General features: G+C 44.8%; 1 protein-coding gene across 1 annotated transcript; it reads right to left on the bottom strand.

Moving 5' to 3' along the window:
- Positions 1-3,220: 3,220 nt before the first annotated feature.
- LOC126191117 (ejaculatory bulb-specific protein 3-like) lies at positions 3,221-15,166 on the bottom strand. Its single transcript, XM_049931858.1, has 2 exons — positions 14,913-15,166; positions 3,221-3,806 (listed from the first exon to the last, which is right to left on the bottom strand). The coding sequence occupies exons 1-2, from the start codon at positions 15,100-15,102 to the stop codon at positions 3,616-3,618; spliced, it is 381 nt and encodes a 126-aa protein (XP_049787815.1). The 5' UTR covers positions 15,103-15,166; the 3' UTR covers positions 3,221-3,615.
- Positions 15,167-15,689: the final 523 nt, after the last annotated feature.

Raw genomic sequence — 15,689 nt, 5'->3', positions numbered from 1 at the left:
GGCTCTTAAACATCTATATAGCAGATTTGCCTGATCTGCACTCACGTAAATTTGCCTACGCAGATGATTTAGCTATACAGCGCACAGTAACTCGTTTGAAAATCTGGAATCAATACTAAATGAAGAACTAGCTATACTGAAAAAATACTATGACACATGGCATTTAAAAATCAGTGTGACAAAAACAGTAAGCACAGTCACGCATCCAAGCAACAAGGAAGCGAGAAGGGAACTGCGCCTGGTTATAAATGGTAAAGCTGTCAGCCACGAGAATTTCCCAAAATTCTCGGTATTAAGCTAGATCGCAGCATGATTTTCAGACAACACCTAAATGATACTGCCCAAAGGCTAAAGTTGAGAAATAACCTGCTCAACAGACTGGTAGGCACCACTTGGGGCTGTGATGCTGCCACTCTACGAACTGCTGCACTGGCACTGGTGTATAGCGCTGCAGAATACTGTGCCCCAGTCTGGAGCAGAAGCCCGCACGCCAAAAAAGTGGATGTACAACTAAATGCCACTCTGAGAACCTTCAGCGGCACTCTCAGCCCAACCCCCGTTGAGTGGCTTCCGGTGCTGGCAAACATCGCTCCTGCTTCCATACGTAGAGAGAAAGCAACCCAGGACATAGTAGAAAAAATTGAAGCAAACCCAAGGCTACCCATATGTGCCGACATGGGAGGACCCACGAGACTCAAGTCCAGGAAACCTATTGTCTGGAGCAGGACATTGGGCACAAAGGGTCTCGATGCTGAATGGAAGAATGCTTGGCAGGGCATGAGAAGAGGCGTCGTGGAAAACCATCAATCATCACCTAATCCACGACCCAGCCAAAAGGGCTGAAGGCTTCGATCTCAACAGGAAACACTGGTCTGCTCTAAACAGGTTTTGCACGGGAATTGGACAATGCAGACAGCAAACAACCAAATGGGGCTATACAGACGATTCGTGTTGTGACTGTGGCGAGGTACAAACAATGGACCATCTTCTAGTTTGTAACATTCATGGTTTCAGAGACGGCTCTCTGTTGTCGCTCCACAAGTTAACGGACAATGCCAGGAAATGGCTCCATAATCTTAATGTTTCTGTGTAATTAACTGTCTTCAATTTATGTGATTTTTGTTCCTTTTAATGTAATAATGTAGTTTCCCTGACATAATTGTAATGTAATAACTGAAATAATTTGTTTCCACGTTGTAAGTTCCAAACGTTTATTGTGATCTATATTATTCTATATTAATCTTATCTGTTCTTTGTAAAATATATCTGGCAGATCGAACGAGAAATAAATAAGCTTTGACTATCGGTTGTCCTGGTACTGTGAGGCAAAAAGCGTTGATAAAATGTTGTAGATAATTTTGTACATATTACTCATAATTGCCGATTGTGACTATTAGCAAATGTAACTGGTTATATTATGTTTCAACACTTATGATGAAAGTACGTTGTTTATAAAAGCAAGAACTATGTTATCTGTATGAGGAATTGTTCATTTCAAATAAAGTTTGCAACAACCACTGTAATTGTTTTTATATGTGATGGTTTGATAATGGACGTAGTGTTTGAAACAGGTCACTGCAAATAAAGGATATTTATCATTGCAGCTTCGACAGAATTACAAATCGCAGTTTTAAGAAAAAGATAGTATTAATCTTTGAAAGCATGTATTTTAACTCCAGTTTGAAGCAGTCTGAATACCAATTAGAATTGGTGTGTCAGGGAAGTTTATATTCCCACTAATATTTTCATCGATTGTGATGCACAAAGTTATTTCACACACGAGTGAGTGATGAATTAATGGCATTGTCTAACTTGTTGATGGCAGGTGGAATGGTAAAACAGAGGTCTTATTTATGTTACAGTCTCATATCTCTGTTTAACATTAGGGAGTGTTCAAAAATACTCATACCGTAAATTTTAAGCCAGTTTGCCATCGATAACAACGTTAACGAGGAATGCATGATGTATAACGCTAGTGGCTTCCGGAAACCGCAGCCGCAATGGTCCACAACCCCACGACGACTACCGCAGTCCACTTCACCCCTCCGCCGCCCCACACCGAACCACTCTTTCTGGGTTATTGTGCGGTTCGGCCCTCGGTGGATCCCCCCCCCCCTCCTCCCAGGGAACGTCTCATACCAGACGAGTGTAACCCCTATGTTTGCGTGGTAGAGTAATGGTGGTGTACGCCTACGTGTGGAGAACTTGTTTGCGCAGCAATCGCCGACATAGTGTAACTGAGGCGGAATAAGGGGAACCAGCCGGCATTCGCCGAGGCAGATGGAAAACCGCCTAAAAATCACCCACAGACTGGCCGGCTCACCGGACCTCGACGCAACTCCACCGGGCGGATTCGTGCCAGGGACCAGGCGCTCTTTCCCCTTCTGGAAAGCCGTGCGTTAGACCGCATGGCTAACCGGATGGGCTAATATTTGATTTGGTAGAACCCAGAGGAAGACTGAACGCTTTATTAATAGTGTGACAATGTTCAGTTTTAATGAAAAATAATGTGAATCAATGGCGATATGTATTACGTTCCTCAGACGAGATAGATCAGTGTTATGTTGTGAGTTGTTATAGACACGATGACATATTTTCTGACAGTCTACAGCCGGCCGTGGTGGCCGAGCGGTTCTAGGCGCTACAGTCCGGAACCGCGTGACCGCTACGGTCACAGGTTCGAATCCTGCCTCGGGCATGGATGTGTGTGATGTCCTTAGGTTAGTTAGGTTTAAGTAGTTCTAAGGTCTAGGGGACTGATCCTCAGAGCCATTTGAACAATTTTTTTGACAGTCTACAACGATGGGAAACAGATGTTCTACTGGATATTTTTATGCTGATACAGTCACATGAAATTTATTGCATGGTGTAAGAGACACTGCATCTGTGATGAAGATTATTTGTGATCCTAGCCGCTGGTGATAACTAGGCAACAATATTTTATGAAACTGCGCTGAGAAACTAAACAATAATTTCTCGTCAAAGGCACTTTCCGTTATACGGGCATGCGAACTGAGACTAGGAAGATGGCACTGTAAACCGATACTGCTCCGTACAAGTATGAAAAACCACTCGTCACGAATGAGTTCGATTTAGAGATAAAATAAACTGTTATCAAGAACATTTGCAGCTTGAAATAATAATGAGTGCATCTATCAATAACAGCCATGGAAGTGAATTGTCTTGGTTTCAGGTTAACACTACCAAATCACTGCCCCAAATTATTATTATTATCATTTTATTATCATCAATATTATTATAATTTTGTGGAGTTTGTTTCTTGACATCACTCTTAGGAAAAATTATCCAAAAATATTCAGAAGTCATTCTCTCGTTAGAGTTGTGGAAGACACATACATCTTCTGACCGAAAAGTTGAAGACTCTCCCATACATCGGTCGAGAAGGGCTTTGTGTAGAAGGTACATAGTAAGCAGCCCAGTAGTTCCTGCATAAGCATCTCCAAGGGAATGAGGTATATGGTGGCCGCTCGCATTAAGGTACTGAGAAAATAGTCTACGACCACATTTATTAAGTGTATTACAAAAAATGTGTTACATATATAATTGATTGTGTTTGTAGTTAAGAATCAGAGCAGTGGAGCCTACTGCGGGTCCTCACGACTTGAGCTTCTTGATCCTGTCGTCGTAGCGCTTGCGGTACTCCCCGTTGGGGTCGTACTTGGCCTCCAGCTGCTTCCAGAGGTCGGGCTTCTTCTCCAGGAGGAACTTGGTCACCTTCTCCGTGCCCGCCTTCTGCTTCTCGCTGCACTTAGCGCACTCGTTAGTCAGCGCGTCCGGAATGGCCTCTGTAAACAGAAGATGGATGAAGGGTATCAGACGGATGCCATATTCCTTGACTTCCGGAAAGCGTTTGACTCGGTGCCCCACTGCAGACTCCTAACTAAGGTACGAGCATAAGGGATGGGTTCCCAAGTATGTGAATGGCTCGAAGACTTCTTAAGTAATAGAACCCAGTACATCGTCCTCGATGGTGAGTGTTCATCAGAGGTGAGGGTATCATCTGGAGTGCCCCAGGGAAGTGTGGTAGGTCCCCTGTTGTTTTCTATCTACATAAATGATCTTTTGGATAGGGTGGACAGCAATGTGCGGCTGTTTGCTGATGATGTTGTAGTGTAACGGAAAGTGTCGCTGTTGAGTGAATGTAGGAGGATAAAGGATGAGTTGGACAGCATTTCTATTCTGATTAATGTCAGCTTGCTTTAAACGCGGAAAAATATACGTTAATGCAGATGTGTAGGAGAAAACATCCCGTAATATTCGTATATAGTATTAGAGTATGCTGCTTGAGACAGTCACGTCGATTAAATATCCAGGTATAACACTGACGGGCTACATGAAATGGAACTAACACGTAAGGTAGATGCTTTTGAAGGCGAATGGTGGGCTTCGGTTTACTGCGATAATTCTAAGAAGGTGTAACTCATCTATAAAGGAGACTTCTTGCATAATACTTACGTGAGTGTGTATAGGCTACAGCTTGAGTGTTTGGGATCCCCAACGCGTCAAGTTCAAGGGAGACATCGAAGTAATCCTGAGGCGTACTGCTACATTCTCTACCGGTAGGTTCGATCAGTGCGGGAGTATTACGGAAATGCCACATGAGAGAGAAGCTGACGTAGGAACGTTATCTAACTTCGTTACATACCGTTGAATAATAGGGGCCAGTGTATGTGCTGGGCGATCCTTTCTGTAACAAACGAGAGATCTTATTATTTACTCTGTTCTTCCACTACACTTGCGTTTTGTGTCGCGCGTAGACACGTTTGACACCATGCTGTCTGGCCTATTGAAAGAAGATCCACAAAACTGGTTTGCAAAATACTTGAGAAACAGACAGTAATGCTTGTGAAAATGAAATGTTGTCCCGGAAGCATGTTCTTAAAAGCAGCAGGCCACTGAACTGTGTGAAGAGAACAGGCCAGCTTGTTCCAGGGGCGGACACCAGCAACGACGAAAGATTTCGCGAATCTTTCTGGTTTTTGAATGGGCTCAGCTAGGATACTACACAAACGGGATTTGGTATTTCGGTTACGATCAGACAACAGGTATTTAGTCACTGATGCGAGATACTGGGGTGCTTGGGCACGGAGGAGCCGGTGAAGTGGACATACCGTATTGTAGTAACGTCATTTGTCTGTCCGCAACTGCCCTGACAAGCCGTTTGAAGTACTGACATGGTCATAGAGACGAAATTTGCAGACGTAACACACGCGAGGACAAGTATTTGTGGTTAGTACTAATAATCTAGTGTTTTCGGTACTCCAGGCGCGTTGAATTACTTCGCAATAGTGTAGGCAATAGCGTAGGCTCGGAAGAACTAGATTGCAAGATGTATTTCTTCTACCAGAGCCACGCGGGATAGCAGCGCTGTCTCGGACGTCTTGTCACGGTCCGCGCGACACCGCCCTTCGCAGGTTCGAGTACTCCCTCGGTCATGTGTGTGTGTTGTCCTCAGCGTAAGTTAGTTTAAGTTAGATTTAGTAGTGCGTAAGCTTACGGACCGATGACCTTAGCAGTTTGGTCCCATAAAACCTTACCACAAATTTCCAAATTTTTTTCTTCTGCCAGCTTCACAAACGTTTCCTCAAAACTTAAAGTGTAAGGCTAACTCCCCCTCTGTTAGATAGTGAAGTCAAGGTTCCTATCTTCTCTCAGTTATGTCTCTTTCTCTTTTTCCTTCTCTAAGAGTCACCGTATTAACTGTGTATTATAACGTTTCTCCTACCCTCCATCGTCCACCGCTTTCTCTCATACACGCTTTTGCTAGTGCTCATCATTAAAACCTACCGTCAAGTAACTTCTAATTATTGTTGAACATCTATGAATATCAAACTCGTTTGTGTGTCTTTTAAATGTACTATAGCATTTTTATTACCTAATGTAATATACCGTGCTTATCGTAAGATAGCTGCAGTGCCCGGCTTGCCCGGGATGTTTAATGTCTGCCACGCATATTAATTGGCCTTGAGCCTTGTTGACACTCAAGGAATGAAACCCGCATAGGAAACTTCAGTCGCTTTAAATCGAAGGGCATATTTAAATCACTGCCAACGGCCTTGCCGCAGTGGTAACACCGGTTCCCGTCATATCATGAAGTTAAGCGCTGTCGTGCTGGGCTAGCACTTCGATGGCTGTCCATTCACTCTGCCGAGCGCTGTTGGCAAGCGGGGTGCACTCAGCCCTTGTAAGGCAAACAGAGGAGCTACTTTATTGAGAAATGGCGGCTCCGGTCTCGGAAACTGACATGCGGCCGGGAGAGCGGTGTGCTGACCACATGCCCCTCCATATGCGCATCCAGTGAAGCATGTGCGTTGAGGATGAAACGGCGGCCGGTCGGTATCATTGGGCCTTCATGGCCTGTTCGGAAGGAGTTTAGTTTTTTTAGTTTATATTTAAATCACTGGGTGTCAACAGAATGCGACTAACGCATACATCTTCGCTTGCTGCAAACCCCGTGATATTGGTGGCCTCTATTACGTTCGGCAACATGTTCTTCAGGGTCAGCCTTGTTCCGTTGATATGTAACACCGCCAAGTAATCGATAACTAAGAGTCTGAAATGACGTTTCTTTCAAATTCTCAAGCTTTCGCTCGTTCCATGAACTAGTGACGACTGACGGTTCTATCTCCAAGACGGGTATTGCCGCTGCAATTTATTTTCGCGATGGGAACTACACTCCTGGAAATGGAAAAAAGAACACATTGACACCGGTGTGTCAGACCCACCATACTTGCTCCGGACACTACGAGAGGGCTGTACAAGCAATGATCACACGCACGGCACAGCGGACACACCAGGAACCGCGGTGTTAGCCGTCGAATGGCGCTAGCTGCGCAGCATTTGTGCACCGCCGCCGTCAGTGTCAGCCAGTTTGTCATGGCATACGGAGCTCCATCGCAGTCTATAACACTGGTAGCATGCCGCGAAGGCGTGGACGTGAACCGTATGTGCAGTTGACGGACTTTGAGCGAGGGCGTATAGTGGGCATGCGGGAGGCCGGGTGGACGTACCGCCGAATTGCTCAACACGTGGGGCGTGAGGTCTCCACAGTACATCGATGTTGTCGCCAGTGGTCGGCGGAAGGTGCACGTGCCCGTCGACCTGGGACCGGACCGCAGCGACGCACGGATGCACGCCAAGACCGTAGGATCCTACGCAGTGCCGTAGGGGACCGCACCGCCACTTCCCAGCAAATTAGGGACACTGTTGCTCCTGGGGTATCGACGAGGACCATTCGCAACCGTCTCCATGAAGCTGGGCTACGGTCCCGCACAACGTTAGGCCGTCTTCCGCTCACGCCCCAACAGCGTGCAGCCCGCCTCCAGTGGTGTCGCTACAGGCGTGAATGGAGGGACGAATGGAGACGTGTCGTCTTCAGCGATGAGAGTCGCTTCTGCCTTGGTGCCAATGATGGTCGTATGCGTGTTTGGCGCCGTGCAGGTGAGCGCCACAATCAGGACTGCATACGACCGAGGCACACAGGGCCAACACCCGGCATCATGGTGTGGGGAGCGATCTCCTACACTGGCCGTACACCACTGGTGATCGTCGAGGGGACACTGAATAGTGCACGGTACATCCAAACCGTCATCGAACCCATCGTTCTACCATTCCTAGACCGGCAAGGGAACTTGCTGTTCCAACAAGACAATGCACGTCCGCATGTATCCCGTGCCACCCAACGTGCTCTAGAAGGTGTAAGTCAACTACCCTGGCCAGCAAGACCTCCGGATCTGTCCCCCATTGAGCATGTTTGGGACTGGATGAAGCGTCGTCTCACGCGGTCTGCACGTCCAGCACGAACGCTGGTCCAACTGAGGCGCCAGGTGGAAATGGCATGGCAAGCCGTTCCACAGGACTACATCCAGCATCTCTACGATCGTCTCCATGGGAGAATAGCAGCCTGCATTGCTGAAAAAGGTGGATATACACTGTACTAGTGCCGACATTGTGCATGCTCTGTTGCCTGTGTCTATGTGCCTGTGGTTCTGTCAGTGTGATCATGTGATGTATCTGACCCCAGGAATGTGTCAATAAAGTTTCCCCTTCCTGGGACAATGAATTCACGGTGTTCTTATTTCAATTTCCAGGAGTGTATAATCAGTCTACCACGATACATTACGTTTGTTATGCATTTAATTTTACATTAATTTTTTTTTAATTTCGCATCTGAATGTAGAAATTTGAGAAATCTGAAGTAAATTTGTCATGAAGTAAATCGGTCAAGTACTTTTTTGGTAATAACCTTTCGCCATTGTATACTACATACATATATGTTTGATGTCAGATTACGAAATCTCATATAGACACTGATCTTCCTCTTGTATTGAAGGTAAAGTATGCCAAATTTCGTCAATATCGCAATAAAACTGCAAATTTGTATGGATTATAAACAAACAGACAAAGGAACACTCTTCTTTAAATATATAGACATGTAACGTGAAATATGTAGAATACCTGGTTTACTATAAGAGAGTGTCCAATGGCCCTAATCTTCCCAACTTAAATAAATCAGTAAATTAAAAAAGTCGTCTGTCAGTGAAAAACACCACGTTTGCTGCCGATGGGGTGGTTTGGTAGCAGTCGCTGCGCTCCTTATCGCCGTTGGATGACAGTCCTGTCCGTGCCTACCTATCCTCCACAACTTCTTGCAGTCAGCCGGTGGGCACACATTGCTAAAGATGTCGACAGATCGTAAGCACGATTTACGTTCGCCATATTGCACAACGAAGAAACCGGCCGGCGGTAACTCTAGAAATGTCATGTTTTCTAATTTGTTCAAGACGGAGCCTGCTGTAAACATTTTCTACGGGGAAAACGCCGGTTCACGGAGTTGGCAGAGCAGCTCAAGTGCTTCCCTGTAGCCGGTAAGCAAACAGCTGTGTGTGTGTGTGTGTGTGTGTGTGTGTGTGTGTGTGTGTGTGTGTGTGTGTGTGTGTGAGTGAGCGCTCGCGCGCCGGACAGCAGCCACTCACTCACACACGTGGAGTAGGTCAGTGGTGGCTGGCCGATGAGGTAAGCAAGCGCCCCGCACTTTCTCTGCTGCGGGAATGAGGATGCACCACTTGTTACAGCTGACCGCATACACTGACTTTTACTACAAGTGATCTAAAACTGGGCACCGCCGAGTGATAGATACATTTTATTGGCCATGAATTTCAGCGTGATAGCAGAGTAGCGGTCAGGCGTGTGGGTCACCGATCTCCAAACGCACATCTCGGATAAGTCCTAACTGCTCCAGTTTAATGTCCCGCAGTTCTATGTAACAATACGCTACCTCTCATGTGGTGGCAAAAAAGCAGTCGGTCGATTATCGACGAGAATGTTGAAGCATCTGCTCTCCCCGTCCATGAATATGTGGGCAATGTTCGTGGACGACACACCTAATTGGGCGAGCGAGGTTGACGACTGCGTGCCAGGGGATGGCCTGATGACGGTACATAGTACCGAAACCGGTACTCAATAGGCCTGCACAAAATAAAAAAGTTTTTCCTGATTGTGTTGAACTCTGTTTCAATCGACAGTATGGCTGGAAACTGTGATGTCTACAACCTGAGTGGTCCAGTTAACCAGCCTGAAAAACAGCCAATAGACTGTCAGCCATTGTTTTCATGCTTCCATCTTCGAGACTGTATGGTCAATTTCTTACGAGAATGACTCGTCTGGAGAAGACAGATTTCATTGTTCAACCTTGAAACACGTATTTCTTTATTTCATAAACCAAATACAAATTTTGGTGTTTCTAGCTCTAAATTTCCTTAATAGCGACATATTTTCAAAAATCTTTCATTCGCGGTTTCACCTCCTTAGGGGAGGAATTGCGAAAAATGTCGATTGCAGTATAAGATAAACATCCTTTCCAAATACAAGTTTCTATCCTCAACGGTTTGGGCAGGGCGATGATGAGTGAGTGAGTGAGCCAGTCAGTCCTTTCATATACAGCGTTATTCTTATTAACTTTTAAAAACACCCGAAACAATGCAGACGACACTGCGATAATTAATTTAATATAAGACACATGGGGTGGCAAATGTAGGGAAATACCTCAAAAGTTAAGTGTTGAACATATGACGTTATCAAATGACATACCGCGCCGCACGTGCAGCGATTGGGATTGTCGATCGTACACCCGCCGGTCGGGGACAGTGCTACACATCACTGCACAACGGTGTAAATTTTAAACTTCTTTTGTAAATATGATCTGTTGTAAACGTTGAAGTTACGGAATTACTGTCCTCGCTATGACTAAGCAAAAGTTGTTCTAATTTTGTGTTTCTTTCCTTTTAACAGTCATTATTTAGCTAAGAAAACGTACGTCATTCACTGGTAACGACACAATTCGAAAGCTTCTACTCATTTAGTTGTCACTGAATATGGTAGTTTTATGTTGTACTGTACTTTGCAACTAAAACAGCCGAGACCGCGAGACAGGTAAATAAATCTTACCTCATTGTAAACACATAATGTGTAACGCAGTGAAAAAAAATTGTTGTCTGCTAGACGCAAGACTCAAATGCTGAGCTCTACGCGTTGAAGTCGTGCACGTAGGCCTTTTTTTTTTTAATTCTCATTTTGTTCGTTTTCGTTCGTTGTATCTGCTCGGGGCGGACGTCGGAAGACACCCGTTTCAGTTCGTCGCTAATCCATTTACTGAGTTTTTTTTATTACAGAGAGCACCGAAACCCCTGACCGAAACCCTCAGTCACACCTACGCTAATACTTGGGTTGAGCTGATCGGGTGTGACAGACCGAGAGGCCGCATCGCTGCATGTGGCGTGAGGTACCTCAAATCACATGTTCAATAATAGTCAACCACTTTTTGGGTATTTCCCGATATTTATGTCCCATGTGTCTTACATAAAAGTTACTTGCCTCAGCATCATTTTGTCTCTTCAAGGGTTTTTAAACGTTAGTAAGAGTCACCCTGCGTAGAAATAACCTTAGTAAATTAAAAAAAGAAAGAAGGAGAAAGAGTACGGTGAGACAAAAATAGCGATTTCTGCGCTAACAGGCTGAAATACAGCAATCAGGGTTACTGCTCTGATAACAAAGAAGTGCTCCAGCTTATTAATTTTGTGAAGAGGTACAGTCGGCGAAGGATATAGATCGGTCCTCGTTCTACAGTTCTAATGAAATTGTATGAAACTGATGCGGAAGACTATCTGCGCAGCTCAGAGCACTACGCCGTCTGCAATGAGCGAATTATGAGAATGCAGTCACTTTAAGCCTAAGAGAGGCGCACTTGCAACAGGCGTCCGGCTTGCAGACGTGCATCTAGCTAGTCCGGCGGGGTCCGTGCCCGGTGACTCACCGCGGTGAAAGCGACAGCCCGGCACTCACAGGCCGCGCTCGCCTAGGTCACTGGACCCGCCAAAGGCCAGCGTTCAAACTGGTAGTGCAGCCATTCGGCGGCGCCACGCATGAAGTGGGCACAGAAGTTAAGCATTAGGGGACCAGAGGTCGCCAGCCTAGAGGCGGTTCATCAAGCAACACGTAGCCTGCTACAGGCCCTGCTATTTCAGTGGCCCCGCAATCGCACCACCCTGTGTTTCAGGCGAATATTAACCGTCAGCGGTTTTGAACTGAAACTAGAAACAATGTGTATGGTATGCATAGGATTATGTGTACCTATGTTAACAGTACTCGAAATTTATTGGCGACTCCATAGAGTGCTGTGTGCACAACGACCATATATGTGAAATTAGAAGGAAGGTCAGCGTTGGCCGTAATTTTGATGGTTTATTGACAGGAAAATCGATTTTCAATCACATAGTGATCACCTTCAGTGCTGTAGTGTACAAATTAAACTCATAGGCACTCGTGTCAAGTTATTATCAGTAACCAAAGCTATGTAACGATCACAATATTATTGTGATTGTTGAGTTATTGTGATCGTTACATAACTGTGGTTACTGATAATAACTTGACACGAGTGCCTATGAGTTTAATTTGTACACTACAGCACTGAAGGTGATCACTATGTGATTGAAAATCTATTTTGCTGTCAATAAACCATCAAAATTACGGCCAACGCTGACCTTCCTTATAATTTATGTACTCGAAATAATAGATCGCTTTTATAAAATGAGAGTGTTTTTGAACATTTGAAGAACGCATTTTGACAGATCATCTTTACTAACCACATTTTAACTATTACGTACTGGCACAATATTTTTATTAACATATTAAGACCTTGCATCACAGTGTTGTTGACAGAGACTGTTTGACTTACATTGTCAACAGAGATAGTCTAAATACCATTTGCTGAGCCGGCCGTTGGTGGCTGAGCGGTTCTAGGCGCTTCAGTCTGGAACCGCGCGACCACTACGGTCGCAGGTTCGAATCCTCCCTCGGGCATGGATGTGTGTGATGTCCTTAGGTTAGTTAGGTTTAAGGAGTTCTAAGTTCTAGGGGACTGATGACCCCAGATGTTAAGTCCCATAGTGCTCAGAGCCATTTGAACCATATGAACCACTGCGGGCTCACGTCCACTACTTAGCACTGCCTGCTCAAAACTAACTGATTGTAAGCATATCTGTTGTTTACACAGTTCAAGATGCCACCGTAGTTACTGTGCTGACGTTGCTTATACGCCAAGAATAAAATCTGGGCCGGCCGAGTGGCTCTAGGCGCTTCAGTCCGGAACCTTGCTGCTGCTACGGTCGCAGGTTCGAATCCTGCCTCGGATATGGATGTGAGTGATGTCCTTAGGTTAGTTAGGTTTAAATAGTTCTAAGTTTAGGGGACTGATGACCTCAGATGTTAAATCCCATAGTCCTTAGAGCCAATTTTTTGAATAAAATCAGGCTCCGAACTTTTTGACGGACGGTTTATACGTCATGGTCCACTGCCTGCTGGTTCACTGTGTTTTGCTGTTTAAAATTGTCCAGTGGAGTGTGCTGCAAAATTTTGTAGCATCCAAAAGTCTAAACTTATTAAGCCTATAATACAATGCATTTTTCTTTTTAATGTAGGCTTTGATTAACTTAATAGCAGCACTGAATGAGCCTGATCATCACTAATTCAAATTTCAATGATATCTGACTGTCTGGCTGTTTCGCTTAGTAGCCTACTGTGATTGGTTCAAATGGTTCAAATGGCTCTGAGCACTATGGGACTTAACTTCTGAGGTCATCAGTCCCCTAGAACTTAGAACTACTTAAACGTAACTAACCTAAGGACATCGCACACATCCATGCCCGAGGCAGTATTCGAACCTGCGACCGTACCGGTCGCGCGGTTCCAAGCTGTAGCGCCTAGAACCGCTCGGCCACCCCGGCCGGCACTATGATTGGTGCGAGGGTATTTCAACACAGGAGTTTTATGCGAGCTCTGATAAAAACATACAACGAAACATTCTCTGCCAACAATACTGTGTGCATGTCACCATCTGAGACGGCGGGCAACGGTCATTTCTCCTCTCAGAGAACTTGAGCGTTGGTAAAATCCTGGAGGTTGATGTGTCCACGTTCATAGTGGACTTGAGATTGACAAAGTGATAGAAACTACCAGGAAGCTAGGGAGAAATTTAAATCAACAGCCTGTTGGAAACAACGACGTTGTTAACACTGCATTGACCGAAGTCGATTTTAGGAGATCCGAGGTGGAATCCTTCAAATGTTGAGTTTTCTCAAAATCTGTCTTCCATAATTGAGAAGTTGTTCTTCTAAGCATCGACATAAGCCTCAAAGAGTCAAGAGCCTGCATATATTCAGGCGGAGTAAATTGCTCAATTGGACGACCATCAAGACGGAAAATATACGTTTTATTCTCCTGAAATGTGTTAAGTAAAGCTAAATCAGAATGAGGATATGATGTTACTAAGTCTACTTATCCTGAAGTGCAGTACGAAGCCACAACCGTTGTTGTACGTTCATCGAGCAAAAATCGTTCCGAAATGAGAGTTCGTGTGTTACTTTGCCCATGCAATAAAAAGGAGAAAATGGACTAATAACATTAACAATAATAATAATAATAATGATAATTATTAATACTTACTCGACCACCTACGTGATATGAATTCATCACAACTAGTCGGAACTGAGTCGTACAATTGTTTCGAAAATAACTTCTGCCGTGGTCAGATTGCAATGTCTTAATGACAGTCATACGTTTCGCAGATGACATGTCTTCTTGACAGAAGCATGGTGGGTCTAACGAATAAATTATATAACTAAATAACATAGAATACAGGATTAGGATTAGCAAACTGAAGATGACGATGAACAGTGATGGAAGTGAGAATATCGGCTTGCTAAACATCAAGAATGGTAATAGTATAAGAAGTGAACGAGCACTTCTTTGCAAGAAACAAAATTATTTTGATGATAGAAGGACGAAGGGCGCCACAAGCAGATTAACGATGTGAACAAAAATAGGTATCTGTTGCATGCAGGAGTTTATGTATTGTCAAATATTGCCAAGGAATTATGGAACAAGTTCTGTAAACAATATGCTTAGATCACAGAACTGCGTGGTAGCGTGGGCCGTGAGAAAGCCAGGGCAGAATCTGAAAGCAATGAAAATATCGTGCAACAGAAGTACATAAAAATCATGTAAATAGACGAATTTCGAAGGATGCAGCGTCTGAAAGAGTGAATGAGGAACGTGAGAGGAGTAGCCTCATCAAAAGAAGAAACTAGAGTATGGGATACAAGCAGAAACATCAAGGAGCAGTAGGAAAAAAAGGAGGGGACAGTTGTCGAAGAAACAAAAATTAGAGATCAAAGTAGAGATTGTGTAAGCTGAAGAAGTTATGTAGAGATGGAGAGATTGGTGGAAGGTAGGAAGAACTGAAGAACTACATTAGACCAATTGGAAGTCATAGGACTTGAAAAATGGAAACATATTGTGCGTATATGGGAAAGTGACGGGTCTGTCGGGGTACGTACTCTTCAGCTCCTTGGCGTCAGGCGTGCAGTTGCGGTCGTCCGCGTCGAGCAGGCACTGCGCGTACTTGTTGAGCAGGCGGTCGTTGTTGAGGATGTCGTCCAGGTTGACGCTGTCGAACTTGGTGGTGTACTTGTCCTGCGCCGCCACCAGCGCCCCGAGCATCAGCAGCGCGACAATCGTGCGGACCATGGCGATGCGGCTCACCTGGTACTGGTAGTGGTACTGACACGGCTACCGTGTGTGTCGCGGCGAGAGCACCGCTCGCCTTATATGCGGCCGTCGTCCCCGCCACACGCCGACGCCCATGCGTCCTACTTACACCCTCCACTGCAGCAGCACAGCAACTGCCATGCCACACACTTCAGCTTTTGCTCTCTGCTCCTCTCTACCTTCTCTCTATCTTCCCTCCCTGTTTCATATTGCCAGATGCAATTGTGAGGTATTGTTAATATTTATTCATTCTATTCGCAAAATTGGGTTTAATATTCATTTAGTTATTTCCATAAATTAAAGTTACAAGGTCATTGTGCAAGAAATGCAAAACACAAATTACAACTTCAATGTAATTTATTTACCGACCGTTTTCAGTCCAGAATCAAGCTCACGTTAGTCAAATATGCAATTATGAAACCACCATTACGTATCATACATGTCTTGAAATCCAAGGTATAAAATTTAAGTCGAGGGAACAATTCTGAACTCAATAACTTTGTGAAATCGAGGCGCTAATCAGTAACAGTTATTATGTACAGAATTGTTCTGCTTAAATAGGTTCC

Source organism: Schistocerca cancellata, chromosome 6 (assembly GCF_023864275.1).
Source record: "Schistocerca cancellata isolate TAMUIC-IGC-003103 chromosome 6, iqSchCanc2.1, whole genome shotgun sequence".
Taxonomy (NCBI): domain Eukaryota; kingdom Metazoa; phylum Arthropoda; class Insecta; order Orthoptera; family Acrididae; genus Schistocerca; species Schistocerca cancellata.
This window is presented reverse-complemented; position numbering and strand designations above follow the sequence as displayed.

Excerpts from the sequence above, each read along its gene's own strand:
- LOC126191117 (XM_049931858.1), bottom strand. The coding sequence starts at position 15,102 with ATGGTCCGCACGATTGTCGCGCTGCTGATGCTCGGGGCGCTGGTGGCG. Across the intron at positions 3,807-14,912 it reads TGACGCCAAGGAGCTGAAGA|AGGCCATTCCGGACGCGCTG; the intron begins GTACGTACCCCG and ends TTCTGTTTACAG.